We start from the raw sequence: 13,696 nt of genomic DNA on the forward strand, positions 1-13,696 counted from the left end.
TCTTCGCCAGGACCACCGCCTCCCTTGGGTGGCGGGTGAGGCAGTCCAACCTCCCTGAATCCTCCCCGAAGAGATGCCACAGCCGGTGTTGTTGTTGTTGTTGTTGTTATTATTGTTATTGCATGTTTGTTTGTTGTTATTGCTTGTTTGTTTGTTGCTGTTTTGTTAGCTTGGGATGTTTCATCCACATCCCTGATCTTATGGCAGATAAAATCTAAAACCTAGCCTTCTCAGACATGAGCGAAAAATCTCGGAGGTCTCGTGGGCAAGTTGTGCACGTTATAGACCCCTTAGTGTTCCAAAAATCCTAAACCTTTGTTGGTGGGATAGCGAGATGTGTAAAGTATCCTCTGGTCTGCTTGAATGTAAGAGTTAAGATCAATGAAGGACAGAAAAATGACGAAAAGGCAAAGTGAAAATCGTTCACAAATAAAAAGGAATTTAAAACCCTTCCCCAGGAATATTAATTTAGTTTTGTAAGGGCTATAACTCCAGCTGATAGGTCTTGGATCTATTCATGTTAGGCCGACTCATTGAAGGCAGTTTAGTCTTGCTTTTGTTTTTGTAAAGCGTTTTACGGCGCTCGCAACTGCATAAGGTCATATGAGCGCGCGGGACACAACTAATATTTCAAGTTGATAGGAAATTTTGAATTTTGCCCGGGTGGCGGCCGAAGTCTACTCTTATCGATTTTAGACCACCAAGGGATCTTTAACGTGCGCAACTTGCACACGGGTCCTCCGAGATTTTTCGCCCTTGTCCGAGAAGGCTAGGTGAAGATCTTTCCTACCAGAAGATCAGGGGTGTGGCAGAAAGACAGCAGTAGGGAGGAGCCAAGAAGTAGCAGTAGAAAGGCTGCAGAAAGAGTCAGGAGCCCAGAGGAGGGGGCAAAGGGGGTGAGGGGGTGAGGGCAGAAAGTAAAAATGAAAGTAGACGACAGAACATTGCCAGAGAGCAGGAAAGAAGGTGAAAGGAGACAATTTTTTGGTCGCTACCCGGATTCGAACCCGCGACCTTTTGAATGAGAGGCCAACACCTTAACCTCTAGGCTACGAGAGCACCCTGCAGTTTAGTCAAAAACTAGGAAGATGACTTAGTTTTAGTAGTGAAAAGATAGCGACATTATTCTGGCCATGTTTAAGTCAGGGAAAAGGTAAGATAGACAGAAACAGAAGAGGAAAAGAAAAGAAGGTTAGATCTACTACTAGTGCCATCTTTCAACTGTGTGCTCAAATGATGCGAATTAAAAAAAAAAATAATGAAACATTTTAGTTGGTGCAGGTGCTTTTGATGTTCCCCCTCCCCCTTTTTAATACAAAGTTTAGTTTAGTTTTAGAAAGAGTTTTACGGCACTTGCAACACAATAAGGTAATTTAAGTGCGCGCTCATATGACCTTAGCAGTTGCGAGCGCCGAAAAACCTTATACTATACATACATAAAGATTAGTAGAGGCGTTACAAGAGAGTAACAAACTCAAAAAAGGAGGAGAGATCAGGACGACAGAGAAGTTTGATAGGAAAGGAGGAGCAAAACCACACCAGAGCACCCACCAACCATCCACATACAAAGTTCAGATCATTTAGAAGGCAGGCTTCTCTACTGCCTGTCAGGGCCAATCTGGTGCTAAGAGGGGTAGGCTGCAACGTCCCATAAAAAAATCGATGTACTCGATAAAGATTATCTCCTTACGTTAAGTTAGCTTGGGTCTTTTGCGTGTGAAGACGATGCCCCTAACCTCTAGACCATAGACGCCGAAAGCAAAACCTTTCTTTTATATATATATTTTATATATATATATATATAATATATCATATTGAAAATAGTGATGGGCAAATGCTGAAGTAGGCTATAATCTACCAATCTTATTCTCTATCAACCCAAGAAATACAACCCATACTATTATTGTAGATGCATAAATCATAAATATGAACGCAAAGAGGTGTGTAAGAAATAAACATTTTATTATATATAATTTTGTGTAAAAAAAAAAAAAAGTTACAAAATCTATAGTTCATGGGACAAACGTTACGGTACAGAGATATTGAAGTACTGGAAGCCAAAAGGTTCACTTTCCACATTCTCATACAATTTGTTTGTACAGACTTTTAAAAATAATAAATCCCACCAAAACAAAAAATTATTAAGAATGGATCTAACCCAAATTTTAAAAAATTAAGTACATAAATTCCATTTTCTTTCATGTGTAAATAAAGAAAATCATTATATTATTAACAATAAATAACAGTCTCGCCAAAAATTTTATAAAACATTTTGGTATAAGTAACAATTCCGCAGGAAATAACAAGAAGATGAGGATAAATAAATGTATCATGCATTTCATAGAGCAGCGATGTAGCAGTAGAGATGAGACAAGTCTGTAAGTACTTCTATCACGGGAATAATGAGGAGGCCACGGGGAGAGAATCTTGGCTTGCTTCACCCACAGAGTGTATGTATACGGAAGTGAATTCTCACAGATAGATAAAATAATATAATCATTTCAACAAGAGAAACAGGTATGCACAGAGGTATGGCGTGTCACAAGAGCTCGCAATAAGACAATAATATAGTTCTGTTCAATATTGGCGTGACACACCACCTTTATATATGCATGGGAAAAATTTGCGGTAGTGCACATCATATCATATATTATTAATTACTCATCGTCAAACGGTTGGCACTTACAGTAGCTAACTGATTTTCATAAGAGTCGCACTCACATCTGACAACACGTAAACCGATTCTTTCTTCTGTTAGAAATTTTACATTTACAAGGGGGAAAGGCAAACAGTATTTGGTATAAGACACTCTCATTGTTACAACAGGCTTTACTCATTAGTTCAAAACGCTTGGGGATATAATATAATGGGATGGACAGAATGACAGAATTACTCTTTTGCTCAAAACTCCCTCTGTCCATTTGACCGAGAAACAATCACGTAGCACCAGACACAAAAAAAAAGAAAAACTATAATAAGTAAAAGAAAAGTAACTACAGGCACACTTGGAATGTTAGAAAGTCAGTTTTCAACATGGTCTTTCAGGAGGCTCCGGTAAAAATCCTCACTTCAAACAATAAGATTTGATTTTAGGTAATAATAAAAGCAAAAACAGGAGAGAACCGGTATACACATTAACAAGCAGTGTTTCAGGAAGCTGCCACTGCTAATAAACTAATACACTACTCTAAAATAGTTTTCAATAATTCTGTGCTGTAGCTGAAAAGCAAATAAAAGAAGAAAAGAGTAATATGAGGGAAGAAGGCTATGGTGAAAAAACTTTGGAAATGACATCAAGGTTTGGTGGCAAGGTTGTTTCTGTTGATATGTCAAAAAAATGAGAAAACGAAAACGCAGATAGTTGGCAAATCTGGCTCCAAGTAGAAGGAAGTTGATGCTGTTTCATCCATCACAGACTTTGTTTACAGCATGGTCATGCTGTCTGGTTTGGCTTCCGCATGCTCCAGTTGCTGGCCGGAGTCCCTGAAGACAGAGACAGTCACAGGTGAGACATTCTAGCAATTTCGTTTTTGTCTTCCTAAGTGTTTTACAGCACTTGCAACACAATAAGGTCATATAAATGTCAAAGAATAGAGATGTGTTACAAGAGAGTAACATACAAAAAAAAGGAGGAGGAGAGATAAGGACGATAGATGTTTGATAGGAAAAAAGGAGCAAACCACACTAGAGCACCCGCCAATTACTCATTTTCTAGTGAGATTAGTGGTAAAATTAGTGAGAAAATGGCCGCCAAAGATTAGTTATTTCCTTAGCTTAACAGTTCGTGGTAACTCAAAATTTATAATTTTTTGGTGCCTTTATTCCACGTTTTTCAGAAAAATCCACGCTGAAATGAGTTCTTAAATGGGCATAAAAGCTGTTGAGCCAAAAAACAAAAAATTTGATAAAAATTCTTTTGACGAGAGCCTGATTCCACCACGCTGCCTCACATATATAGAACAGGACAATTCACTTGTAACAGTGTTTCCTTGAACTGTATAACTTTAAGAATGATTCAGGCACCTCATCACAACAATAATCATTTAGAATGATCCTCTAACATGGGCTTCACACAACAGATTAGATTTCCTTTCATTCCATAACCTAGAGAACAATAAATTCATTGCATTGATTCAAACAAAGGCTCAACTATTTAATTAGGAAAAAACTTCAGACAAATTGGATTTCCAGCAATTTTAAAGGTTCAAGAGAGATTCATGTAAAAAAAGAAATAAACAAAATTAGATATTAACTCTGACCCCCCCCCCCCCCCCCCCAACCCACTTTATTTCCACAACAACAGAGTTATCCAAGGAGAATAACGACTGCTGAAAACGGACCCAAAGCCGTTGACTTACCCTTGGTAGATGGGGTTGACCGCAGCGGCGACCCTGGGGTCATGACCTGTGTGGGTGACATGCTCTACGCCACCTTCGTCCAAGGTCATGCGCACTTCTCCATAGTCAGGGACTGCCTCAGGAGGCACGTACATGTTGAGACTCTGCACGGGACGAAAACATTCCATCATGTTAGAAACCATAGCATAATATGTGAGGCGTGCTGACAAAATGAGTTACTTCTCACAATCCACAAAAGGAGATATTGGCCAAAAATCAAGAGTAGGCTCAAATTTATAGATTTTGTATCGATGCCATATTCTTTAACTATATCCTGTCTTTGATTATTTCATACTTATAAATTGTAAAAACTTCACCTATAAGCCTGGTGTATCTATTTCTATAAGGCTTGAATCCGAGAAGTAACTCATTTTGTCATAACTCCTTTTGTCAGCACACTTCATATATGACACCCATTCACTTTTTTCAGATGTTCTGTATTAAAGCTGTTAACCCTATCAGTACGTCGTGTTTTACTATCATATCCATACGACGTGGGGAACTCTGTGCCACCACTTTCCAAAGAGGAAATTTACTCATTAATCCGATCCATACGCTTTGCATAACAGTCTGTCAAAATGATTTTTTGACAAATACTGAATGTTTCAAAGAGATCTTCCAACTTAAAGTATTCTAAAATGTGAAGAATACAACCCCGGGGGTACAAAATTACCCCAGGGCGTACGGATAGGGTTGATTTATAAGATTAATTTACTATGATCTACGAGTAAAATGGATGACTGATTTAAAAGATTTCAATACTAATGAAGTTTACTCTTTATAATAAAATGTGAGCCGTGCTGACAAAATGAGTTACTTCTCACAATCCACAAATGGAAATATCCAAAAATCGATACTAGGGTCAAATGTGTAGATTCTCTGTTGAAGTCATATTCTTTAACTGTAACATGCCTTTTATTATTTCATACTTATAAATTGTATCACCTATAAGCGAGATGGTTTTTTTTCAATAGGGCTCAAATACGGGATGTAACTCATTTTGTCAGCACACTTCACAAACATTTTTTTTGAAATTTAACTTTACCGAACTAACGTTAAATATAAAAGAGCTGAATACATTTTAACAATAACTTATTCCTCTTCCTCTTCTTCTTCTTCTTCGATCTATTGTGTGTGTGTGAGTGTGTGTTTGTGTGACTGTGTGTGTGATTGTGTGTGTGTGTGCTGTGTGTGTGATTGTGTGTGTGTGTGTGTGTGTTTGTGTGACTGTGTGTGTGAGTGAGTGTGTGTGATTGTGTGTGTGTGTGTGTGTGTGTGTGTGTACGTGTATCCGTGTGTGTGTGTGTGCGTGTGTGTTTGTGTGTGCGTGTGCATGTGCATGTGTGTGTGTGTGTGTGAGCGTCTGTGCATATGTGCGCCCACACGCACATGTATGAGTATGCGCACGAATACATGAATCATTATATTGCATTAAAACTGCAGGCAATGTTTACTGACCTGGGTTTCATACTCTCTCAGGAAGCCCGGCGGCTCAGCAAAATCGGGGTTGTCATAAGTGCTTTGGTATGCACGATATTGATGAATGAACTTCATGTACCTGAAAACAGAGAAATACGAACAAGTTGAGAAATTTCACTCTCCAGGCTTATCTGTCCCTGTCGTTTTATGCAAGAAAAATAATGAAATAATGCAAAATGAGCCAAAAAATGTGAAATTATGCGATTCTGTTAATTTTAACAAAAAATGATAAAGAAAAATAATCAGAAATTAGGCACCAAAAAAAGATCAAATTTTGCTAAATTATGCGGGGTGCATAAAACCATGGGGACAGGCTTATGAATGAACCACCTTAAGACTAAATAAATAACTAACAGAGGACTTCTCTCACCAAGAGTTCAAAAGCAGTAAATAATTCTATTTAAACATTAAAAAAATGTTTTTAAAATATCAGTCACAGATCTGTCCCTGTCGTTTTGCGCAAGAAAAATTCTGAAATTATGCAAACAGCGCCCAAAAATGTGAAATTATGCGATTGTGCTAATTTTAACACAACACTATGTCTATGTTATCTACTCAAAGACCAGCCCATTACTTGATAAAAAGAAACACTCATACCCGCAAGCATGCACCAGAGCGCACACACATACATACACACAAGCACCAACGCGCACACACATACATACACACACATGCACACGCAAGACGCACACACTGACACAGGCACGGACGCAGGCACACACACACACATACACACACACACACACACACACACACGCACAAACACACACACAGAGGAGAGAGCGCTGAATTATCCAGCAGAAAAAGCCAAAGCTCAGGATGCCAGGAATTGGGCAAAATTATCTGTCCCCATCGTTTTATGCAAGAAAAATTCTAGAATTAAGCAAAATCAGCCCAAAAATGTGAAATAACCAGATCCTGTTAATTTTTCAAAAAGAATGATAAAGGAAAATAATCAGAAATTATGTCCAAAATGATCAAATTTTGCTAAATTATGCGGGGTGCATACAACCACGGGGAGAAAATTATGATCAGGAGCCCTCGGCTTAAAAGAGTTAATCTTACACTTACAGTAGTTACAGAGCTTAAAAGAACGCTAAATCCAAACCAAACCCATCACAGAACTTTTTCCAAAGAAAAAAAAGTTTTCAAAAAGATATTTTACCTGGAATGAGTGAAAATGATGACGATGATGCCGACGATGGCGAGGAGAATGATAATGGCCGCCAGAGCAATGAGGGCTGCCCATGGGTCATCCATCCACCAGATGTAGGATTTGGCGCGCACTTCGTTGACAACAATGAGCGTCTGGTCAAAGGGCAGACGGACAGTCTCCACGGTCGCTCCGATGTTGTCGCTAATGGCAGTTTTGATGGTTGCTGGTCCGTTACCAGACAAAATGCTGAGAAAAAGAAAGAAGAAAAAGATCCGGTTTTTTAGTAAGGTTTTTCGGCGCTCGCAAATGCATACGGTCGTATGAGTATGAGCGCCAAGAGGTGGATGTCAACAGCTTAAGTCCAAACAGTGAATCAGGCTTACACTGCTCACCTCTCTAGCCTCAACAGCATCAAGTTTGCTTCAACTATCAAGGCACCCCGGAAATAACAGTTCACCAGAGAGTGACAAACATTCAAAAGAAGTAGAGGAAAAATGACGATAGTAAGGACGAGGGAAAAAAAAGAAGTCCCCCCTATGTTGTTCCGTCACAGTATGAGCATAACATTGATAAATCAGCCCATTTACAATTCTACTGTGCATAAGAACATGTTACTATCTCCCCTTTGGGAATGGCCTAAAGACACTACAACCACCAGTAGCACTGCTCGGGGGGGGGGTCAATTCATGCAGACGGTTCAGAGGGAGGAGAAAAAGGACAAAATTTGTTTGAGTATATGTTTTTTACGGCACTATCAACCTAGTTTTGGTCAAAAGACAAAATACCACACTCATAGAATACAAATGTTTTTCTAAGAGCTTTCTCCCTTGTGGTCGCATACGTGTCTCCATATCTTATAAGCTATACATTGGGAACAAAATGTCTGCTATCATGTAAACTCAGTCGTGTGGCCAACACTCGAAGCTTCTCTCTCTCTTGCCCTTTTTAACTCCCAGTGGAGCACAGGCCATCAACAACATTACTCCAGGGAAGCCTGTCCTGAGCATCCTTTTCTATCTGTTTCCATGATGTCCCCGCTTTTTCAATTTCCGCCTCTAAGCTTGCTTCACTGACAAATCCGCATCTGGACAGCGCAACCCTCAAACACTACACTCGTCTATGTGAAGGTAAACAGCTCATCAGATTGTCTATTTTCATTAGATAGCATAGATTAACGAAGTCATTGACTTTGTTTACACGCCACCCTATGGATCATTTTCAATTAGGAATACAAAAGTAAAAGGGAACCATTGACCAAAAAAGCAAACATATCAAACACAATGAATGCTCTGTTCATTGTACATTATAGGGAATGCATCGTAAGAAAATAAAGCTCTGCTTTGGTTACAGCTAACAAAAACTATATATATATATATATATATATATATATATATATATATATATATATATATATATATATATATATATATATACGAAACAGAGAGAAAGTATAATAACTTTAACTTTACAATCAACAAAATCAAATAAAAAGTTTGTATAATTTATTTTTTTTAAAAAGCTCACCATAACAGAATCACATTCAGAAATCATCCTAAAAAAATCCTGTTGTATCATTATCATAGTAGACAAATTTGTACTTGAAGACTTGAAAGTAAAAGTTCAAACTACTAACAGAGAAGTAGTTGGCAACACCGAGGGGCATACTGAATAGAATAGATCTGTTTCTCTCCTGATAGCACACGGAATGAAAAACTGTATCAAGAGATGGTCTACTATGGCTGGTTTTTCCCCCTATAACCCTCCAACCCCTTCACACTCACTTAACTTACGATGTTTCAACATTACTTTCCGTGACTACACTCTCCCTCTGTCTCCCCCCCCCCCCCTCTCTCTCTCTCTCTCTCTCTCTCTCTCTCTCTCTTTCTCTTTCACTCCCTCCCCCCCCCCCCCCCCCATTCCCCCCCAAAGCATTAATCCTCCAGCGTGTGAGATTCTAGGCTGCCCAAACAAGCAACAGGGGCAGTAAGCACGCAAGATGTGTTCGGCAAACTAAGCAAACAGATCCCGGTGAAGGCTTAAGTCAACACAAGACCTGACCACTGGGGACGGTAAACAAACAGCCCATACCAGCTGGTTGCCACTCGGGTGTGAAATATTTCGGAAACTGTAAACTTTATTTGTGAGGCAGCGTGGTGAATCAGGCTCTCGTCAAAATAATCAAAGTGAAGAATTTTGTATTTTTCCGCAAGTTTGGGATTTTTTATCAAATTTTTGTTTTTTGAATCACCACCTTTCATGTCTGTTAAAGAACTCTTTTCTGTTTGAATTTTTCTGAACAACATTGATTAAAGGCACAAAAAATGTAAATTTTCTGTAACCACGGACTCTTAAGTTAAGTAAATAACTAATCTTTGGCGGCAATTTTCTCACTGATTTCACCTCTGAAAACAAGAGACCCCCACCTCCTTCTTTTGCAAATATCTCGACTTGTATTCAAGATAAATTGATATTTTTTACATCCAAATAAAGACAAGTGAACAAGCTTTAATATGATACCAATGACTCTACATGCCCAAAAATTGACGAGAGCCTGATTCCACCACGCTGCCTCACATTTGTTACCTTATACCCCTATTTTTTTCCTGCAAAAGTGGAAAAAAAACCCAACCAGTTCATACACCTATTTCAGTGTGAAAAAGACATGTGTTCACTGTTACAAGAAGACAATCAGCTAGTTTAGTTTAGTATGGAGTTTTACGGCGCTCGCAACTGCATAAGGTCATATGAGCGCGCGAAACACAAGTTGGTTGAATTCGCAACAGTTCACAGCACGGTTGGTCAACAATTAGACTTTAAAATGTTAAGATATTAAAATTCGGTGTAAATATATTTTCAATTTAAAACAACTTTAATAAATAACAATAAAATTTTTTACAATATTGTTTCATTTTATAATTTCCCGTAAAGGCCAATGGCCTTCAAAGAATCCAATCAGCGCAAAAATCACTTTTGACATGTCTGTAATTTAGCATTTGTAAAAAAGTATACGGAAGGACTTCCGTAACGAGCGACCACGTCATCAAACACAATAAAGAAGAGGCCTAACCGTAACCCTAAATCTAACCCAAACCCTAACCCTAACCCAAACCCTAATCCTACCCCTATCCCTAGATCTACCCCTACCCCTAGCCCTCAATTCTGCTCTGTCTTATAGTGGTCACTCGTTACAGAAGTCCTCCCAAGTATACATTAAAAAAAGCACAGACAAAGCTTTAAACATAAAACCGATACAAGCAACGAAGGATTCAAACAGACACACAACGAGAGACTAAAAAATAAAATCCACATCAATCACACACTGTGCAAGTAAAACAATCGACGAAATTAATTAACTTACTTGTCTTGAGCAAACGGGCTGGTTACATTGAGCAAGGTGTAAGGCTCTCGGGGCAGGGCAACCACAAAAGTCAAATCAGTCCTGTACAGAGAAACGACGGTCCAAAGAATAATGAAATACATAACAAAAACAATTGTGACAAATTAATTCGGAACAAAGATAGATCTACTCTTTCTTTTCTTTTCTTTTTTTTTCCGGGGGGATCCACTTTTTTTTTAAAATGTTTAAACCCCCCTAAAACTCCTTTCAGACTTAAACATTGGAATGTGACTTCTTGTCCAGACAACAAAATAAAATATAAGACAAGCTTAATGCAAGAAAGGTGAAGATCAAGGAATGCAGGACGAGGGTTTATAACAAATCTCATTTCCTCAATCCCTCCCTGACTGATAGGATCGCCTAAATCATCTTAAATCATCTCTAATGAAAAAAAAAAGAATATAAGTGAAGAAGAGGGTCAAGAACCCGACCCAAACTTACGACTGCTGTTGAATCTGTATTCCGTTTCGAATACTCTCCGTTCTTTTAGCCTCAATTTTCTCGATAAGGACCACATAACCAATGGCATTTTGGATGTTTCTGAAATAGTGAGAACAATATGAATAAGGCTTTTAGTTTTTAGTAGAGGTTTTATGGCGCTCGCAACTGCATTAGGTCATATGAGCGGCAGAAGATTAGAGGTGTTACAAGAGAGTAACAAACATAAAAAAGAAGAAGGGGAGATAAGGACGATAGATGTTAGATAGGAAAGAAGAAGCAAACCACATCAGAACACCCGCCAACCACCCACCAATATGAATATGAATAAGGCTGATAAAATACTGCTTGAGTTCAGTTGCAGTTTACAGTGAGTCAGCAAGATATATGAACATGCTTCGCCAACAAAACAACACAAAAACATAGACGTAAAATAAAAGTTCTGTATGAAGAAAAAAACAAAAAACAAAACAACTAACACATTTTCGCCTTGTTATATTTGTTTTCTATGAGCATGTCACACAGCATAAGTTTTGTATAAACACACATACATACATAATATACACATGCAAAGAAACAAAAACATACAAGCACTCTCTCATACACATACACAAACACATATGCACGAACGCACGCTCCCACGCACACACAAACAATTCCTTTAGCAGTAAGTAGCAAGATACTGAGTAAAGTCTTTATTCAAAGATTGGAATGTGACTTCTTGTCCAGAAAATAAAATAAAATATAAGACAAGCTTAACGCAAGAAAGGTGAGGATCAAGGAATGCAGGACGAGGATTTATAACAAATCTCATTTCCTCAATCCCTCCCTGACTGAGAAGAACGCCTAAATCATCTTTAAAGACATGAAAAAGCAGAACTTACATGCGGTACTTCTCCCTTTCAGCGACGACATCTGCCATGTTCACATCCTCCAACACCAGCACAAATCTGTTCACTTGTCGAATAAGATTCACCTGAAAAAAGGCACAACAATATAAGTGTCACAATGCGGAGGAATCAGGCACTGGTCAATTTTTGGGCATGTTGAGTTATTGGTATCGTCTTAAAGATTGTTCGTTTACCTTGCTTTCATTGAAGTAAATACCTATCTATCTTAAATAGAGGTCGATATGTTTGCCATTGAAGGAGATAGGGTTGACTGGTATCGGTGGAAAAAATAGTGAACAAATGGCCGCCAAAGTATGGAGACTTCTATAGCTTGAGAATCCTTGGAAACTGAAATTTTTTTCTTGTTCCTTTAAACAACGTTCTTAAGTAAAATACAAATACAAATATGTTTTTTAAATGGACAAAAACGGTGATGAACTTTAAAAAAATTGAAAAAATTGGATTAAAATTGCTTTACCCGCGAAAAATGACATTTACTTTAATTTCAATTATTTTGACGAGCGCCTGATTTCATCGTGATTCCTCACATATTTATAAACTATACAATTGTCCTTAGCTTTTCTTTGACTTAACCAGACTAGACCATCAATGATTTATTTATAGAGGCACCAGCCATCCATGTCCAGGTGCTGTTTTAGCCTCTTTTTCCTGTATTCGGATTAATAATATCTTTTTGCCAATTTCTTGCTTCCGCTTCTATGTACCCCATATCTATGGTTTTCAAACTCTTTGACTTAACACCCTTCGAAAAATTATCTCATTTGAAACATTCATAAATAACCTATTGCATCCTGAACTCCTGATTATACTGATAGTGATACCATATCATTGGTCTGAGGGAGTTTCGGCAACAGTGTGGACACTATGTGAAGTGTGCTGACAAAAATGAGTTTCTTCTCGGATTCAAGCCTTATGGAAATAGATCCACCACGCTTATAGGTGAAGTTTTTACAATTTATAAGTATGAAATTATAAAAGACAGGTTATAGTTAAAGAATATGGCATCAACAGAAAATTTATATATATTTGAGCCTAATGTTGATTTTTGGCCAATATTTCCTTTTGTGGATTGTGAAAAGTAACTCATTTTGTCAGCACACCTCACATATGGCACTGGGAAAACAGGAGACTACACTAACAGACTGTCCCCATTGTTTTAAGCAAGAAAAATTCTGAAATTATGCAAACTGAGCCTAAAAATGTGAAATTATGCGATTCTGTTAATTTTAACAAAGAATGATAAAGGAAAATTTATGTAATGAGAAATTATGCAAAAAATGATCAATATGAGGGGTGCATAAAACCACAGGGACAGGTAAAGCGACTGAAAAATGGGAACTCACGTAGCACTTAGTCTGGTTGAAATTGTAACCATTCTGCCCAACACCTCGGTCCCTGGCTTCTACGTTCAGTTCATACGGCATGATGCGTTTGGACAGATCAGGCTCGAGGAATTCACTGGTAGTGAACAACTTGCCATCCAGGTTGTCGATATCGAAGTGGGAATTCGGGCCCACCTTGTAGATGATTTCACCGTTCAAGCCTGCGTCAATGTCTGTGGCCTGGGAGTGGTACAAAAGGGATTACACAACACATCTTGAAAAGATAATATCGATCATGACCTCTACAATTTGCAATTTTGGTTTCTTAATGTTATTTATGATGAACAGTACTAAAAAACAACAACCCATAAGTAAGCCAAAAATATTTACAATTCATATAGGCCTACACTTTGAAATTATACCAACAAATTAATTTCCTAAACTAAAATATGTTCATTAAATGTATTTCCTTTATATCTTCTATCATTTTGACTGACTAGCCTTAGAACAGACCAGAGAAAAAGCAAATCCTGCTTATCAAAAAATACCTACAAAACAAAGATCTGCTCTGCTGAGTGGCAAAATACCACAGGGGG

General features: G+C 38.1%; 1 protein-coding gene across 1 annotated transcript in view; it reads right to left on the minus strand.

Moving 5' to 3' along the window:
* Positions 1 to 1,944: 1,944 nt before the first annotated feature.
* Positions 1,945 to 13,696, minus strand: part of LOC101847743 — a gene marked incomplete in the record, with an annotated part of 240,046 nt that continues 228,294 nt past the window's right edge. Inside the window, 8 exon segments of the mRNA XM_035970982.1 lie at positions 1,945 to 3,483; positions 4,359 to 4,501; positions 5,856 to 5,955; positions 7,042 to 7,278; positions 10,391 to 10,471; positions 10,871 to 10,969; positions 11,752 to 11,843; positions 13,122 to 13,340. Of these exon segments, the coding sequence (XP_035826875.1) occupies positions 3,423 to 3,483; positions 4,359 to 4,501; positions 5,856 to 5,955; positions 7,042 to 7,278; positions 10,391 to 10,471; positions 10,871 to 10,969; positions 11,752 to 11,843; positions 13,122 to 13,340 (1,032 nt within the window).

This window comes from Aplysia californica, unplaced genomic scaffold (genome assembly GCF_000002075.1).
Source record: "Aplysia californica isolate F4 #8 unplaced genomic scaffold, AplCal3.0 scaffold00353, whole genome shotgun sequence".
Lineage (NCBI taxonomy): Eukaryota > Metazoa > Mollusca > Gastropoda > Aplysiida > Aplysiidae > Aplysia > Aplysia californica.